The 15,357-nt window shown below is 42.1% G+C and overlaps 2 protein-coding genes across 15 annotated transcripts in view; one reads left to right on the top strand and one right to left on the bottom strand.

Moving 5' to 3' along the window:
- Nucleotides 1-494: 494 nt before the first annotated feature.
- Nucleotides 495-15,357, top strand: part of LOC127055794 (2-5A-dependent ribonuclease-like) — an 821,333-nt gene continuing 806,470 nt past the window's right edge. For 5 of the 7 annotated variants that reach the window (XR_007775624.1, XR_007775623.1, XM_050963154.1 and 2 more), the window contains exon 1: nucleotides 496-730. The gene's annotated coding sequence lies outside the window, so the exon portion shown is untranslated. Of the gene's footprint in view, nucleotides 731-1,450; nucleotides 1,524-15,357 lie in introns of those variants that run through there. The other 2 variants (XR_007775625.1, XM_050963158.1) reach the window with 2 other exon arrangements.
- Nucleotides 4,454-14,654, bottom strand: LOC127055814 (sentrin-specific protease 1-like). Of its 8 annotated transcripts, XM_050963245.1 has the most exons (18): nucleotides 14,418-14,654; nucleotides 13,628-13,688; nucleotides 12,890-12,969; nucleotides 12,110-12,235; nucleotides 10,695-10,882; nucleotides 10,446-10,517; nucleotides 9,405-10,058; nucleotides 9,016-9,184; nucleotides 8,283-8,919; nucleotides 8,005-8,120; nucleotides 7,864-7,911; nucleotides 7,336-7,404; nucleotides 7,047-7,112; nucleotides 6,582-6,670; nucleotides 6,002-6,110; nucleotides 5,371-5,479; nucleotides 4,891-4,961; nucleotides 4,454-4,680 (listed from the first exon to the last, which is right to left on the bottom strand). In XM_050963245.1, the coding sequence occupies exons 8-18, from the start codon at nucleotides 9,169-9,171 to the stop codon at nucleotides 4,567-4,569; spliced, it is 1,584 nt and encodes a 527-aa protein (XP_050819202.1). In that variant the 5' UTR covers nucleotides 9,172-9,184; nucleotides 9,405-10,058; nucleotides 10,446-10,517; nucleotides 10,695-10,882; nucleotides 12,110-12,235; nucleotides 12,890-12,969; nucleotides 13,628-13,688; nucleotides 14,418-14,654; the 3' UTR covers nucleotides 4,454-4,566. The 8 variants fall into 8 exon arrangements, with proteins under 8 accessions (XP_050819202.1, XP_050819198.1, XP_050819200.1 ...); XM_050963241.1 differs by having other exon boundaries at nucleotides 9,016-10,058; nucleotides 13,584-13,688; XM_050963243.1 differs by having other exon boundaries at nucleotides 9,016-10,058; nucleotides 12,890-12,986.

Raw genomic sequence — 15,357 nt, 5'->3', positions numbered from 1 at the left:
ACCGGTGCAAACAGAGCAAAACCAGGTAGAAAATCTGCTCTGATTTTTATTCTATTTTTAATAATAGCTCCAATACTTCTGTTTGTAAACACTAAGTGATTATAGATTCCACACTTCTTTGGGGTTATTTTCCTGAGTCTGTTTTGCATGAGTCGGTGAGCAGAGTAGTGACTAAGCTTTCTAGCTTTGGGAGCTGACAACTTATATCTGAAAACTATATTGTATTATTTTCACCTCTGAAAATACATAGGTTGTGACCTGGATAAGAGGGAGGCATTTCCTCAAGAACCCTGCAACTTGACTAGATACATAGTGGTTTTGGATGGATTTGTCTTTGGCAGGCAATTGTTGCTGTCTGTCATACTGAGGATAGGCTACACATGTACCAACAGCTAGGAACCCTGATGAAAGTTTTACACTGCAAATATATCCGTTAGAATCATCTATGATGTGTGTCGTAAAGGAAAAGACCATAAGGAAGTTCCTTCCTAAGACTCTGCAGGAGAAACGAAACTAAAATACGTAGGCGGGCCCTCAGTGCATTTCTCTTCCATTACTCTGTTTATACTGTTTTTTCTCTCCGCCTCCCTCTGCTTTGTTTCTTCTCTGTCCCTTGCAGTCCAACCCTCTGTTCTCCTGCCTCTTTGCCGAGCTGTGCCGCTAGAACTCTGAACAAACAAGCAGGCAAACACTCCCACGTGGGACTGCAGGGGTCTGAGGAAGAAGGGAGGTGAGTGACTGGTATATACACAGTGGGCTGAGGAAGACAGGGAGGGCTGTTTGGATCCTCAGTGGGAGGCTGTCGGCTGAGTTATTTCAGTCTTTTTAATGAGGAAATATTTACTGTTTGCTATGATTTTTTTATCTTCTAATGTGTCTGTGGTGCCTTACTAAAGAAAAGGAAAGACGGGCTACGGGCAGACATGCCAACCTTGCAAAAAAAGCAGAAATTGGGCTTGGTTTTGGCTTAATTGGCTTCTGAGTTGCTTGTTTGGCTTGTTGCGTTTTTGTTTTTGTTTTTTTTTTTGTTTTTTTTTAAATCGGCTCCCGGCAAGCCGGAGCAACGGTGGTAGAGAGTCAGGTTTGTCCCAGACTGCACACCAGGAGGATCTAATCACCCGGGGTGACCCATGGCGCCTGGGCTCCAGGAATATTCAGGGCCGGGGGCTGGGCTCCACAAATGTTTTGAGCCAGGTCTCTTTCCCAGTCCTGCCTGGAGCGTCCCCCAGCCCCTGTCTGCCGCCCCCCGTGCACGTTCCCCGGGCCCCAGAGTGTCCCTGTCTGATAAAATTGGTGGCTGCCTTGCCGCTCCGCCCTGCTGTCCCTTGCCTGCACTGCCGGCTGCTGCGTAAGGCTAGTCTACAGCACCAGAGCGGCATCAGGCCAAGGCAGCTGGCTGCTGCTGCATGGGAGGAAGTGCACACATGATTGGCAGCCCTTCCCTCCCCTCCCCTCCCCTCCCCCAGCACTTCTGGCCAGGAGACATCCGGACCTCACTAACCTGAGCAGCTGCCCTGGCTTTGGTGAGTATCTGCCCGTGCCCCCGAGCCACCGCTCCTGCCCCATGCTGGGCAAGGGGAGCCCCATCTCCCCTCCCCCAGTGAGGCTCTGGTGAGGGGCAGCACCAGGGGAGGAGGCCACATGTGATGGCAGGCCCCCCCCCCAGCCTGGCACCCACCGTAAGAGAGGCAAGGGGACTTCCTGGACCTGAGAGTGGCCCTAGGAGCATGTGCAGTGACAGTGGTGCAGGGTGAGTGTGCTTCCCGGGGCGGGAGGGAGGAAGAGGTGAGGTCTCTTCCCTGGAGCTCGCTGCTGCCGGTGTAACGTCAGTTTGAGCAACCCTCCCGTTTTGCAACTAGCTGCAGTTTCTGTCACATAAGAAAACCATCTGTGCTCCTGCTCAGGAATTGCTGCCGCCTGGTCCATGAGGTTGCAAATTGGGAGGGATGGAGTTTGTGGTCGAAAACACTCAGGATCTGCTTCCTCCACTGGTCCATGGGGTTGCAAATCGGGAGGGATGGAGTTTGTGGTCGAAAACACTCAGGATCTGCTTCCTCCACTGGTCCATGGGGTTGCAAATCGGGAGGGATGGAGTTTGTGGTCGAAAACACTCAGGATCTGCTTCCTCCACTGGTCCATGGGGTTGCAAATCGGGAGGGATGGAGTTTGTGGTCGAAAACACTCAGGATCTGCTTCCTCCTGTCTAATGTGCCAAATTGACCTATTGGGTGATCGAGGCACGCTCTTTTGCTTTTTTGTGTGTGAATACGTGTAAAGGGAAGTAAGGTTTGGGGGTACAGGGCACACCCCTGACCCCAAGGTGATAACCAGAGTGGCCCCTTTCACTGTTTCCACTGGCTTCCTCCTTGCTTAGTTCCAATGACATGGCTGCCTATGCACCTGTCACTGGTCCAGGGATGGTTGCAAATCAGGAGGGATGGAGTCTGTGGTCAAAAACACTCAGGATCTGCTTCTTCCTGGCTAATGGGCCCAATTAACATATTGAGTGATCGAGGCACGCTCTTCCGCTTTTCTGTGTCTGAATACATGTAAAGGGAAGTAACGTTTGGGGTAGAGGGCACTCCCCTGACCCCAAGGTGATAACCAGAGTGGCCCCTTTCATTGTTTCCACTGGCTTCCTCCTTGTTTAGTTCCAATGACATGGCTGCTCGAGGCACTCTCTTTCGCTTTTTTGTGTGTGAATACAGATAAAGGGAAGTAAGGTTTGGGGGTACAGGGCACACCCCTGACCCCAAGGTGATAACCAGAGTGGCCCCTTTCATTGTTTCCACTGGCTTCCTCCTTGCTTAGTTCCAATGACATGGCTGCCTATGCACCTGTCACTGGTCCGGGGATAGTTGCAAATCGGGAGGGATGGAGTTTGTGGTCAAAAACACTCAGGATCTGCTTCCTCCTGGCTAATGTGCCAAATTGACCTATTGGGTGATCGAGGCACGCTCTTTCGCTTTTTTGTGTGTGAATACGTGTAAAGGGAAGTAAGGTTTGGGGGTACAGGGCACACCCCTGACCCCAAGGTGATAACCAGAGTGGCTCCTTTCATTGTTTCCACTGGCTTCCTCCTTGTTTAATTCCAGTGACATGGCTGCTCGAGGCACGCTCTTTCGCTTTTTTGTGTGTGAATACATATAAAGGGAAGTAAGGTTTGGGGGTACAGGGCACACCCCTGACCCCAAGGTGATAACCAGAGTGGCCCCTTTCATTGTTTCCACTGGCTTCCTCCTTGTTTAGTTCCAATGACATGGCTGCCTACGCACCTGTCACTGGTCCGGGGATGGTTGCAAATCAGGAGGGATGGAGTTTGTGGTCGAAAACACTCAGGTTATGCTTCCTCCTGGCTACTGTACCAAATTGACCTATTGGGTGATCGAGGCAAGCTCTTTCGCTTTTTTGTGTGTGAATACGTGTAAAGGGAAGTAAGGTTTGGGGGTATAGGGCACATCCCTGACCCCAAGGTGATAACCAGAGTGGCCCCTTTCATTGTTTCCACTGGCTTCCTCCTTGTTTAATTCCAGTGACATGGCTGCTCGAGGCACGCTCTTTCGCTTTTTTGTGTGTGAATACATATAAAGGGAAGTAAGGTTTGGGGGTACAGGGCACACCCCTGACCCCAAGGTGATAACCAGAGTGGCCCCTTTCATTGTTTCCACTGGCTTCCTCCTTGCTTAGTTCCAATGACATGGCTGCCTACGCACCTGTCACTGGTCCGGGGATGGTTGCAAATCAGGAGGGATGGAGTTTGTGGTCGAAAACACTCAGGATCTGCTTCCTCCTGTCTAATGTGCCAAACTGACCTATTGGGTGATCGAGGCACGCTCTTTTGCTTTTTTGTGTGTGAATACGTGTAAAGGGAAGTAAGGTTTGGGGGTACAGGGCACACCCCTGACCCCAAGGTGATAACCAGAGTGGCCCCTTTCATTGTTTCCACTGGCTTCCTCCTTGTTTAATTCCAGTGACATGGCTGCTCGAGGCATGCTCTTTCGCTTTTTTGTGTGTGAATACATATAAAGGGAAGTAAGGTTTGGGGGTACAGGGCACACCCCTGACCCCAAGGTGATAACCAGAGTGGCCCCTTTCATTGTTTCCACTGGCTTCCTCCTTGTTTAGTTCCAATGACATGGCTGCTCGAGGCACCTGTCACTGGTCCGGGGATGGTTGCAAATCGGGAGGGATGGAGTTTGTGGTCGAAAACACTCAGGATCTGCTTCCTCCTGGCTAATGGGCCAAATTGACCTATTGGGTGATCGAAGCACGCTCTTTCGCTTTCTTGTGTATGAATACATGAAAAGGGAGGTTAGGTTTCGGGGTATGGAGCACTCCTATGATGACACCACTTTCATTTTTCAAAATTACTTTTAAAATTTTATAGTTTGCATTATATATATGGACAGAAATACAGAGAATTATTTATTTAACATCAAGAACATTTATTATAATCTATTGTATACATAGAAATATATTTCTTTGGGTTGCATTATGTTTTGAACAAGAGGCAGTTAAACAATGGGTTTTCTTTATTGCCTTTTTTCTTTTTGTTAATGAAGTGAACTATGCACATGTCTTGCAGTTGTACTCTTTCTTCTCATATGTCAGGTTTTCTTGATTGTTTCCTTCTGTAATGCATGGTATATGTGCCCACCTCTTGCAAGAATCACACTGGACCTTTGATAAGTAAGAATTAAGAAATTAAATCACAGAAGTTACGTTATACATACTTTGCATTGACTCATCCTATTCCTTCCACATGTGAACATTACCTAATATATAACTATCGGCATGAAGAAAATGTTTAATGTTGTGTAATTTTTACAAGAATCATGATCCTTACGCAGTTTATGGCATATATTTCCCATGTAATTCTATGTTTCTTACCATCGTGCAATCCTCACTTTCTTTTTCACAGTCGATAAGGTTGCAGTATATGCAGTAGTCCTCCACGCTTTCTTAAAAATAAATATAGCATTACGAAATGATGAATACGTTACGACCAACACTGAAAATGCTAAACTTGATGTATTAATTGTCAATATTGTAATCCAGTCAATGGTTTGAACACACATATCTTTTTTCCTTTTTTTGGAATATTTTTTTCAAATTTTAACTTTACTACACCTGTATCTAAAAATTCAAATTTCATTTAACTGGTCGATCAATAGTAATCATTCACCCCATTCAAATTTTTGTGTACTTAAAGATATTATTGATTCATAGTCACCATTTCAGAAGCAAACCTGTGAGATATCCCACTTTAGGGTTATTATGATAACTGTCTGTTATGTGACATAATTCCACTCTTCATGTTATCCTCACATGTGCCTAATGAGTCCACAATACATGGTAGAAAGTAATTACCTGACTCCTTCATTAGAAGAATTGCTATATGTCTTCTAAACGCAGTATTAGCCTTCTGTGTTGTTTCCACCGTACTGATGTCTTTGTGCTGCAAATATGTTTCTGCAAACTAACAACACTGATATTTAGAATAAACCTCATACTTACCATAGGTGAAAGTGGGCTGGTCCAGTGTACCGGTAAGAGTTGGCCACTGGTTCCAGACCATACATGGCTGACGTTACACTTCCGATGTGGCAGTGCTTTATGCTTTAACAGCACTGCCCCCTTTATCCCCTACCCCCCGCATCTGCGTTCCTGCCATACGGTATGGCAATGCTGTTAAATGCTCCTGGCAGGGCTGCCTACTGTGGAGGACCAAAAGGGGCTCTGGGTTACAGTGATTTACAAGGGCCTGGTGCTCCTGGCCACTGCAACAGCAGCTGTCCGGAAGAGCTGGATGGTAGAATCTGGTCCCCCAGCACCGCACCTGCCACTGGACAATCCATCCCTTCTTGTGGTCACAAGCCCACCACCATCCACAATGGCAAGGACACCAGTGCAGTGCCCACTGGTAATCTCTGGCATTTACTTTCACCATGGATAATTAAACATACATAACCTATAATAATGCCAATTTGGTATTCAATACCTTTAAGATGAGTGGTCCATAGTTGTGACCATCACTTTGTCTGGGATGCTCCACAATTTTACTGTTCCAATCAGATGAGGATTTACTAGTTAATCGTTTGATGAAGTTTCTGAAATTGTTAGAGAGTACATTAGCAGACTGTATAAATGAGCTTTGCTTTCCGTTATTTCCCACTCTGGTTTCTGGACATAGATAAAAATCCATTCTCTCGCTTTTTACTTAGTCATTGGAATGACTTATTGCTCACATACAGACACACTTGTTTTCATATTATTGTCTCACACTTACACAGTGTGTCACCTGAGTTGCTGTACCCCATGTTGATAATAACACATTCTCAATCATGCAACATGCTACTGTTTCGTGTGTGTCCACATTCTGTGAAGTCGGTGCCCAGAGTCACATCACACAAGTTCTCTCAAAGTCCATTATTAAGCACATTCAGTACAAGTACATGCTGTTTCAATGTTCATTTGTAGCTAATAGGAAGACATTATTCCCATTATTGTAACATTCCCTTTAAAAAAATTTCAATGGAACAGTTAGTGTCCACTGTGAAAGTAAGTATCTAATAAATCACCTCCAATTCCTCAGGCATGTTCTTTCATATCTGATCTCATCACACAAGGGGTCAATTATTAACAATTCCTTTTTTTTCATCAAGGCTATCTGTAAGTTTAAATATATTCATAAAATGTATTAGTAATGTGATTATTTCAAAAAATTAATACTAATTCATCAACAATCAGTATGAAATTAACATATTTTCGTTTGTAATGTAACAGTAACACACAACATATAAGCATATTGTGAAATCAATCAACTCTTTACAGAATGTATTCTTCCATGTTACATGAACAATGTAAATTGACAGTATAAATTTATTTTTAACAATCACATTCCACTTTCCTTTGCATGCACTGAACTCCCTGAAAACCCGCAGCACGGGAAATTATATCACCACTACCATAGTTGTGTTCCAAATCTCTTATTTATTGCCACATTTATTGCCCATAATCCAGAAGCAAAATACAAACCATCTTACCGCAAGAACCCAATGACCTGGTGTGTGGTAAGGAAGCAGTAATATATCATTTTGAAGTAATTCACTCTGTTTTTATTTAAAAGAAATTAGAAATGTAAGTATAGTTTCCAGTGAGGCAAACCATGAGATATATATTATATTGTATTTCCCAAATTCATTACATGTATTACTATTAGACTATTCCCCCACATCAAACATATCATTGTATTTGCTGTGTCACACTGTGTTTAACTCAGTGACTGAAATTGTTTTTTTTTCATTTTATGTAGGAAAGTGTGTTAACATTTACCTTCACTTTCATTTGTGTAGCTCTGCCTGAGAGAATGGCAGTGGAAACTACTGATGAGATGGCTTGTACCTGTTGACAGTCAACAAAGCTATTACTGCATTAATAATTGTGGCACGTCAAGAACATAATGAATTTAATATAGACAGACATGAAACGGATCCTTAGTGTTAGAAAGCAGATATGTATCTGTAAGAGAGTCCTATAGAAACAAAATGATTTGTAATCAATGTGCTCTGTCTTACTTCCTTTAAAAAGTGACTAAGCTGTTCGCATACTTGTGTTCAATTAATGGATCCACTGAACTGTACAGCAGAACTAATGTGGCCCTCTATTGTATATCCGATATGCACCTCCAAATACATTTTAGTAAATGCTTGCCAGCAGTATATACACAGAAATGTTGAAAGTTCGGGTGTGTGTTGATATTTCAAGGGCATTTGGACTTAAATATGTTGTGTCATAAATTTCCCGTGATTGTTTATTTAGTGCATCAGTGTATTGTGTCATGTATCACAGTAACTAGCCTACCTTTCCATCTGCTTTCTCAACTACACAGCTCAAAATTGCATCAATAACCTACAACACATGATGGAAGAAAAGCACAATTACGATGGTATTTGAGTAATCAATCACATCATCAAATACATGTTTACTAGTACTTAAATGTACCTCATCACTTATCCAGCTTCTTGGTTTCAGGCAATGAAATGAAGAGCCATATAATTTTATGTTTCTCACTTTGGCCTCTAGTCTCTCTGTGTGTTTGCTGGTCATTAACAATTTTACTAGGAAAAAAATATTAACACGTATTACATGCATGGTAATACAGTTTCCTTTTTCTCTGCTTTAATACTGTCAATACCGCCACTTTGTACATGAAAACCTGTAATATAGTTCAAGTTATAAAGTATGTTAATGTGTTTAGCAAAGGTGCGGTATCCAATTACCTTTCAGAAACCATTGCTTGTCTTCCACTTCCTCTGTAAGCATGTCATCAAAGCTGTCATCAGCATCACTTGTATCATTGTTTGACACATCTTGCCCTATATATTCCTCTTTTTCTATTGCTGTGACCTCTATGTTTTCCATTTTGCTGTCAAGAGATACAGTGCCATCCACTTCTCTAATCTCTTCCGTGGGTGTTTCTGGTTCACTGTCACCAACTCCAATTTCAGTTCCAGTTTTTCCCTCTGATGTGCTTTCAGCAGCTAATGTTGTTGGTTCTTTTACTGGTTTTAAGTGTGCAATACTGTACATGGTTCCTAACTGTTTCCCTGAGATGGTTTGTAATTTCACTCTCTTACCTTCAACACTCATAATTTTGTATGGTCCCCGATATTTAGATTCCAATACTCCTCCTTTTCTTGTTCTCTGTCTAGCATTCAGTAACAGAACAGAGTCCCCAACTTCAAATGTTATTTCCCCATATTTAGAAGTCTTTCTTTTAGCATAATGTCTTTGTTGTTTTTCTTGTGCTTTAGCAATGTTACTTAGGGCCAGCGCAATGTCAGCGTCATGTCTCGATTTCATATTCATGCTGTACTCTTTGCAGAAATCTTCCCCGAACATATCCAGATCTGGGATCTTTGTAAACAAATGGAGAAGTGGTTGTATTAGTAAAATGAAGGCACACAGAATGCCATATGTACATGAAAGGTGCTGGGAATAACATAAACTTACCGTGTAATTATCTAAGACATCTTCTGGAAACACTGCGTCATCACAAAACATTAGTCGGAAAGGTGAAAATTTTGTTGTTGCATGTATTTTAGTTCGCAAAGAAAACAAAATGGGTTCAAGTAATTTATCCCAATTGCTCCCATTGTTATCAACCATCTTCCGCAGTGCTCTGTAACAAAGGCACATTGATTTGATTGTTTAAGAAAAGAAAGTCACATGTACGGTCTTGTTTGAAACTGATCAGACACAATCAAAAAGGTGTAATACGTAATGTAAAAAAAGATTTCCATGTAACACATTGCTTTTGAAGATTTTTTTGGGAGTTGCATCTTTTAGTATAGCACATTCTACTTGCCATTATTACTGTACGATTCCCACCATTCACTTACCTTTTTATGGATTTATTAGCGTTTTCAGTCAAGCCATTGGTTTTTGGGTGGTACGGACTGGTGAAGCTACGTTCTATTCCTAATTTATTACAAACATACAAGTTAAGCTGAAAGAAAAAAAGTTACACCATAAACGTACATATAGACTTGTGTAGAGGAATTTTCCTTTGGGTATGGGCCACTACTTTTAAGTGTAATTAGCAACAGGCATAACTGTCTTCTCATATTTGTTTTGGAAACAAGTAGTTGTTCGTTTCTTTGTTAGATATGAAGAAAAATAATTTTATAGCAACACTGATGGTGACCAACAGCAGTTTATATATATAAAAAGAAAAGATGGTGGTTGTTAGAGATCTATGGGTGACCTGACAGTGACTTTGAGTACACAGTACAAATAACCAGAAAAAAAGAAATCATTACCTTATTATTGAATTCTGCACCACGATCTGTCAGTATCCGCTGTGGGCATCCACGTCGAAGAATCATGCTGAACATGATCTGTACCACCTCAATTGACGACTTATTTCTAAGTGGAAAGGCTTCCACCCATCTTGAAAGATAATCTATGGCTGTAAGTATATACTGGTATCCATCCTTTGTTACTGGTAACGGTCCTATTAAATCCATTCCCACCAATTCCCAGATCCGAGTGACCTACATACAAGGGTATCAATTGCAGTCATACTTCACATGTTTATTACTAAATGTTCTCAATGAACCCATATGTCAGAAGCAGAGTACACAATGTAATATGGTTAAAACAGCTATAGAATCCAAATGAAATCCCACTTTTAAATGCAGAAGAGAAAGAAAGAAAGAATAAACAAACAAAAAGAAGTACAGGAATGAGTGTTTGAAAACAATAACAGAGTAAAGCAGAAGAAATATCCCCACCCAGTGCGAAGGCGTATTAGAGGTAATTGCTGCACTATGCTGTGCCACTTACATGCATTGAACTTGTTTCAAAATCAAAGCCTCATTGTATTGCAGAAATAACCATGGATAATGATAAACCATAACGTGTCTGATTCAAAAATTCACCTTTATGCTTTTCAAGGTGGTATCCAGATTTGATTGCTTTCCCTCTTTCTGGCAAGTCAGACACTGTGCAACCTGTTTTTGATGGAACAATATGATGACATGAACATTTCGTTATGGAAATAGTATCACAAGGGAACAGAGTTCACATTTGCACACCAAATATACTTTTATATTTCTTTCATTCATTTTGAACTTCTATTTCAATTGTAAATACCATTCATCAGCATTTTGTTTCATTAGTGTACATACCCAATTGGCAATGTCTTCTGTCATCCCTGGCCAATAGTATTTTGATGTCAGCGCATTCCTGGTTTTGAATATTCCTAGATGTCCACCCTCTGGACTGTCATGATACCTTTTAAAGAGTTGCAGGGCTTCTTTCATGGTATGCACAACGACAACCTTTCTTCCTTTTGCTGAATGGAACAATCTCCCCTCTGTTGATCATAGAAGATGGAGCACAGAGGATGATTAAAGTTTATCTGGGCCCTGGGACAGAGCAATTGTTGGGCACCTACCCACCTTGTCCACTGGCTACACTACCTATGGCCTTATCCCTTTCGTCCTCTTCCCCAGGATCGCAGCCATGTTACACCTGGGCTCCCCACCATTTTGCCGGGCCCACAACTCCTTGGCTCATTTCCCACCCACCCTGCTGTCCCACACAGCACCAGGACTGGAGAAGCTCTGTCCCTGTGTCACGGCCATACCAGGGAGTGAGAGCTCCTCCAGTCCCAGGGCCGTGGTGGAGTTTTGGATCCTGTGGTTCTTTAGGGGACTAAAAGCAGGGTGCTGTGGAGTTTCCTGCCCCACCAGGCACGTCTCCTGAAGATGGGGTCAGGCATAGGGGCTTCCCCTGCTGCCTTGTAGCTTCTGCCAGGGCTGGGGTGTGGGAAAAGTGTTTAACTTAAGCTATAAGTGGTTATTGGCAAAACCATTAATTAATTAAAAGGCATATGGCTATCAAAGACATCTATATACAGTCTGGTTCATAATGCCTTGAGTACAAGGGGGAAATTTCAGTGTATAGCAGGGCTGCCCAGAGGAGGGGGGGCAAGTGGGGCAATTTGCCCTGGGCCCCACACGGGCCCCTAGGAGAGTTTTTCAGGGCCCCTGAAGCGGGGTCCTTCACTTGCCCCTTGTGCCCTGGAAAACTGTCAAGGGGCCCGGGCCCCCAGAGCTTCTTTCACTCTTGGTCTTCGCCAGTGGGGGGATCCTTCCTCCAGGGCAGAGGGACGCCCCACAGCTGAATTACTGCTGTAGCAGGGCCCCCCTGCCACCAGAGACCACAGGCCCCAGAGTCCTCTGGGCGGCCCTGGTGCATAGTAAGACGTTTTTGCTCATTTAACATATAGTGATTGTTGGTGGTGCTTGCAGCAGACCGGATAACATAATTACGAAATGAAACAAAGTCATCATTTTTTTTTAAATAAAATTTAGACTCATTTCTCACACAACTGCACAGCACACTCCTTTTGTTGCACCACTGGCATAGACAGATTTTCTGGAAAATTTTAATAAAAATAGAGATCCAAATTCCAGTCCCATTGAAGGTAAGGTTAACACTCCAAATACTCCCAGTGTTGGGACATCATGACCAACATTTACAGGCTGAAGTTTCCTGTGTTATGTGCCAGTACTATCTTAAAACAAATATTCCTTACCTTCCAATGAAAAGTTGACAGCATATCGACGCAGGTTCAGTCTGCCTGCTTTATTCATTCCTTCAGGATATGTGCTACTCCTTATGTATGCCAAAACATTTGCAATTTTTTCTTCAAAAGATTTCCCTGAGAATTGTTTACAAGAGAAAACAGTTACTTAAGTGCAAACATGGCATATCAATGCATATAAGACTCAAGGCAGAGTTATAAGGTAAGCGATTTACATTGCAAACCCATAAGCAGGGTAAACCTAAATCAACAATACATCATTCATAGGCCAGTGACATGACAGACCTAAATAAATTGCAGGCATGTGCATAATTCTGAAATATCTGTGGCTTGCAAATTTTGGCTGTATTTGCTCAATGAAGAGTGAATGTTCTCAGACATAAGGAGATCAGTACAAAATTGTAACAATGTATAGACCTAGTGACTCAGGACAGTAAATGTAGCAGCAAAAAAATGTCAATTAAAAAAACAAGCAGAGTTGCTTGAAGATAATGGGTTTTGAAAAAATATGTAATATATAATAATATATGGGGATATACTTATGTCACAGAACTAGGTCATTGAGTCCAATCCCCTGCCTTCACTATCAGGACCAAGTACTGTCCCTGACAGTTTTTTTTGGCCTTGCTTTTTTTTTTTTTTTCTTTTGGCCATGATCCATAAATGGTCCCCTTAAGGATTAGGCTCGCAACCCTGGCTTTAGCAGGCCAATGCTCAAAACACTGAGCTAGCCCTCCCCGCCATGGGAACACATGGAAAAATTCTACTTACTTGCCATTATGTGTAGTGAGGTAATTTTTTGCTTGGTGCAACTTTTTTGGAGAAAATCGTTGTCTGGAAATCTGAAGAATCTGAAATAGAGAAACCCCTGTAACATACACATATCAGTATCACCTCATTCTCAGCAATGTCTTTAATTAATCGTTGTAATGTAATTAAACTAACCAATCCTAACATAATGTTACTTGATTATCTAAGAAATTAGATCGCAGCATCTAAATTGTTTTACACATAGCAAAATTACTTATATATCAGCCTAAGAAAGTAAAGAAAAACAAACAGACACCACACAGATAATATAGAAATAAAGAAATCACCATGATTACAGGCATGCAAACCATTTAAGAAATGATTATACAGTTATTGTAAAGATTCTTTATTATTCAGGCAGTTAGCCAGGAATACCTTTAGTATTTCTGTACTTTTACCAGATTTGCCCATTACTTGGGGTATGCTCATTTATTGGGCTTACTTGTCTGGGTTCTCCCCCTGATAATTCTACTGTTCTGGAGAGGGGTGGTTGTGTAACTCGATCAATGTACTCATTGTGTGCCCAATGGAATGAGTCAAACAGCACTTTCAAGCTGACACCTTTATTTGTCCCAGATGTAGCATGTCCCTATCCCCATCTCTACATCACAAGGAGAGCCTAAACAAAGTAAGTTACATTTTTACAGTTTAATACCTGAGTTAGAAAAGGAAACAGAGAGAGAAAATGAGGAAACTCACCCACTCCAGGAAGCTTGAACTCCTGAGTCTTCACTGATGATCTTAGCTCACAGTCTTGAATCTGTCAGGAATAGATGTGGTTACCTAAGGAAGTGGTTGAATCTCCTTCCTTAGAGGTTTTTAAGATCAGGCTTGACAAAGCCCTGGCTGGGATGATTTAGTTGGGGTTGGTCCTGCTTTGAGCAGGGGGTTGGACTAGAAGCCTCCTGAGGTCCCTTCCAACCCTCATAGTCTATGATTCTATTCTCTGATTCTAACTCAGGCAGAATTTGGGTGTATGCATGCATAAGAATGCTTACTTAAGAGTGAGCAAATGGTTTTGTAGAGAAAATATGCAATAGGTTGAATTGGTTGAAGGGAGAACAGTAGATTTGTTTATGGGTAAACCGATGACTGCAGGAATTTCTTTAGGCTAGATAGTAGGAGCTGATCACTTCTTACTATGGGTGATGTTCCTTCAGGGGGCTGACAATGAAATGTGTCTGCTTCAGTATTTTGGATATCAGTCAGATATCAATCTGAGTTTCAACACTAGAATTTGTCTAAATGCTAAGGTGGGTGTGAATGAGGGTAGGGGAGTTTCCTCAAGCTTGTCACCATGGTTGTAGGTATGCAGGTATGTCTCACACCTCCACTGAATGCTGCATGCAAGTTTTTTGTCTGATCACTTTTGGTTTTGGGGAACAGACAGGATACTAGTTACCAAAGAAGACAGGTATTATCTGTGACTGCTGAGTTCTTAACAGGATATTGATCATAAAATATTTAACCATATGTTGTGACTACTTACATTAAAGAAATCCATTCCATCTTAGTTTAGGAGAGAGAGCAGTGATTGACCAATAATAATCTGGTGTTGCAGATCCCCGTAGTACAGTTGTTTTTTCTTCTCCACTGTCAGTGCAGCTTGTATTTTGGTGAGTTTTGCACAAAGATGCAGAAATGTGGACCATCCAAAAGTTCTGCAGCCACTGGTCATCAGCCCAAGCCTTCATTGTTGCAGAAGATTTTTGCACTTGGGAAGGTTCTAAGATGACACCATATAATAAACTTACTAAATATTTGTGAATCAGTTTCTATACACAAGCAATGACGTGTGAAAATAGGACTGTAAGAGCTGAGTTAACAGGCAAGATAAATGCAGCAAAAGGCAATTCTAAAATTTGTGAACTGTTGTGAGACTTCACATAGACAAATAAATATGAGAGAGTCTTTTAAATACTGAAAATGTGTGATGCAGAGGTTGATGGAATGTAGGGAAATTATTTCACTGTATCATGTCTCCTGTAGAAAGAAAGTAGCACTGGGGCAGCAGATTTTAATGTTTTTTGGTGGGATCCAGAAAAGGTCCAAGGGCGTTTTGCTATGGGAGGGGGCTTGAGGTCAGTACTGAGTTTACAATGGTGCCAATGGTGCCATGGCAACAGGCCCATCCTGCATCACGTTGCAAACACAGTGCTCAGAATTAAGTGATGTTCTCAGGACTATTGTACTCTATACTAGTTTTCAATTGCCTGCTAAATATTTCAGCCATGCCACCTTTTCACTCAGCTGTATCCTGATTCGTGGTGACTGGGAATGGGGAGACAGGGGCAGGGAGTGTAGTAGATGCCAATTTGAGGTGAATATTCTCTTGTCCAGACTATACTGGGTTTATGGTGCTTTGTGCCGTGGACAGGAGCAAAGTGGCTGGTGAATAACCCAGAATCTGGTTAATAATTGTTCTCTAA

The sequence above is a fragment of the Gopherus flavomarginatus genome, chromosome 7 (assembly GCF_025201925.1).
Source record: "Gopherus flavomarginatus isolate rGopFla2 chromosome 7, rGopFla2.mat.asm, whole genome shotgun sequence".
In the NCBI taxonomy this organism is placed as follows: Eukaryota; Metazoa; Chordata; order Testudines; family Testudinidae; genus Gopherus; species Gopherus flavomarginatus.
This window is presented reverse-complemented; position numbering and strand designations above follow the sequence as displayed.

Bases quoted from the DNA above. Each gene is read 5' to 3' on its own strand.
- LOC127055814 (XM_050963241.1), bottom strand. From the start codon at position 9,201: ATGTGCCTTTGTTACAGAGCACTGCGGAAGATGGTTGATAACAATGGG. The intron at 4,962-5,370 runs GTAATTACTTTC...TTTATTTTTAAG, and splicing joins TCTTCTAATGAAGGAGTCAG to AAAGCGTGGAGGACTACTGC. The intron at 4,681-4,890 runs GTAAGAAACATA...TACTTATCAAAG, and splicing joins AAAGTGAGGATTGCACGATG to GTCCAGTGTGATTCTTGCAA.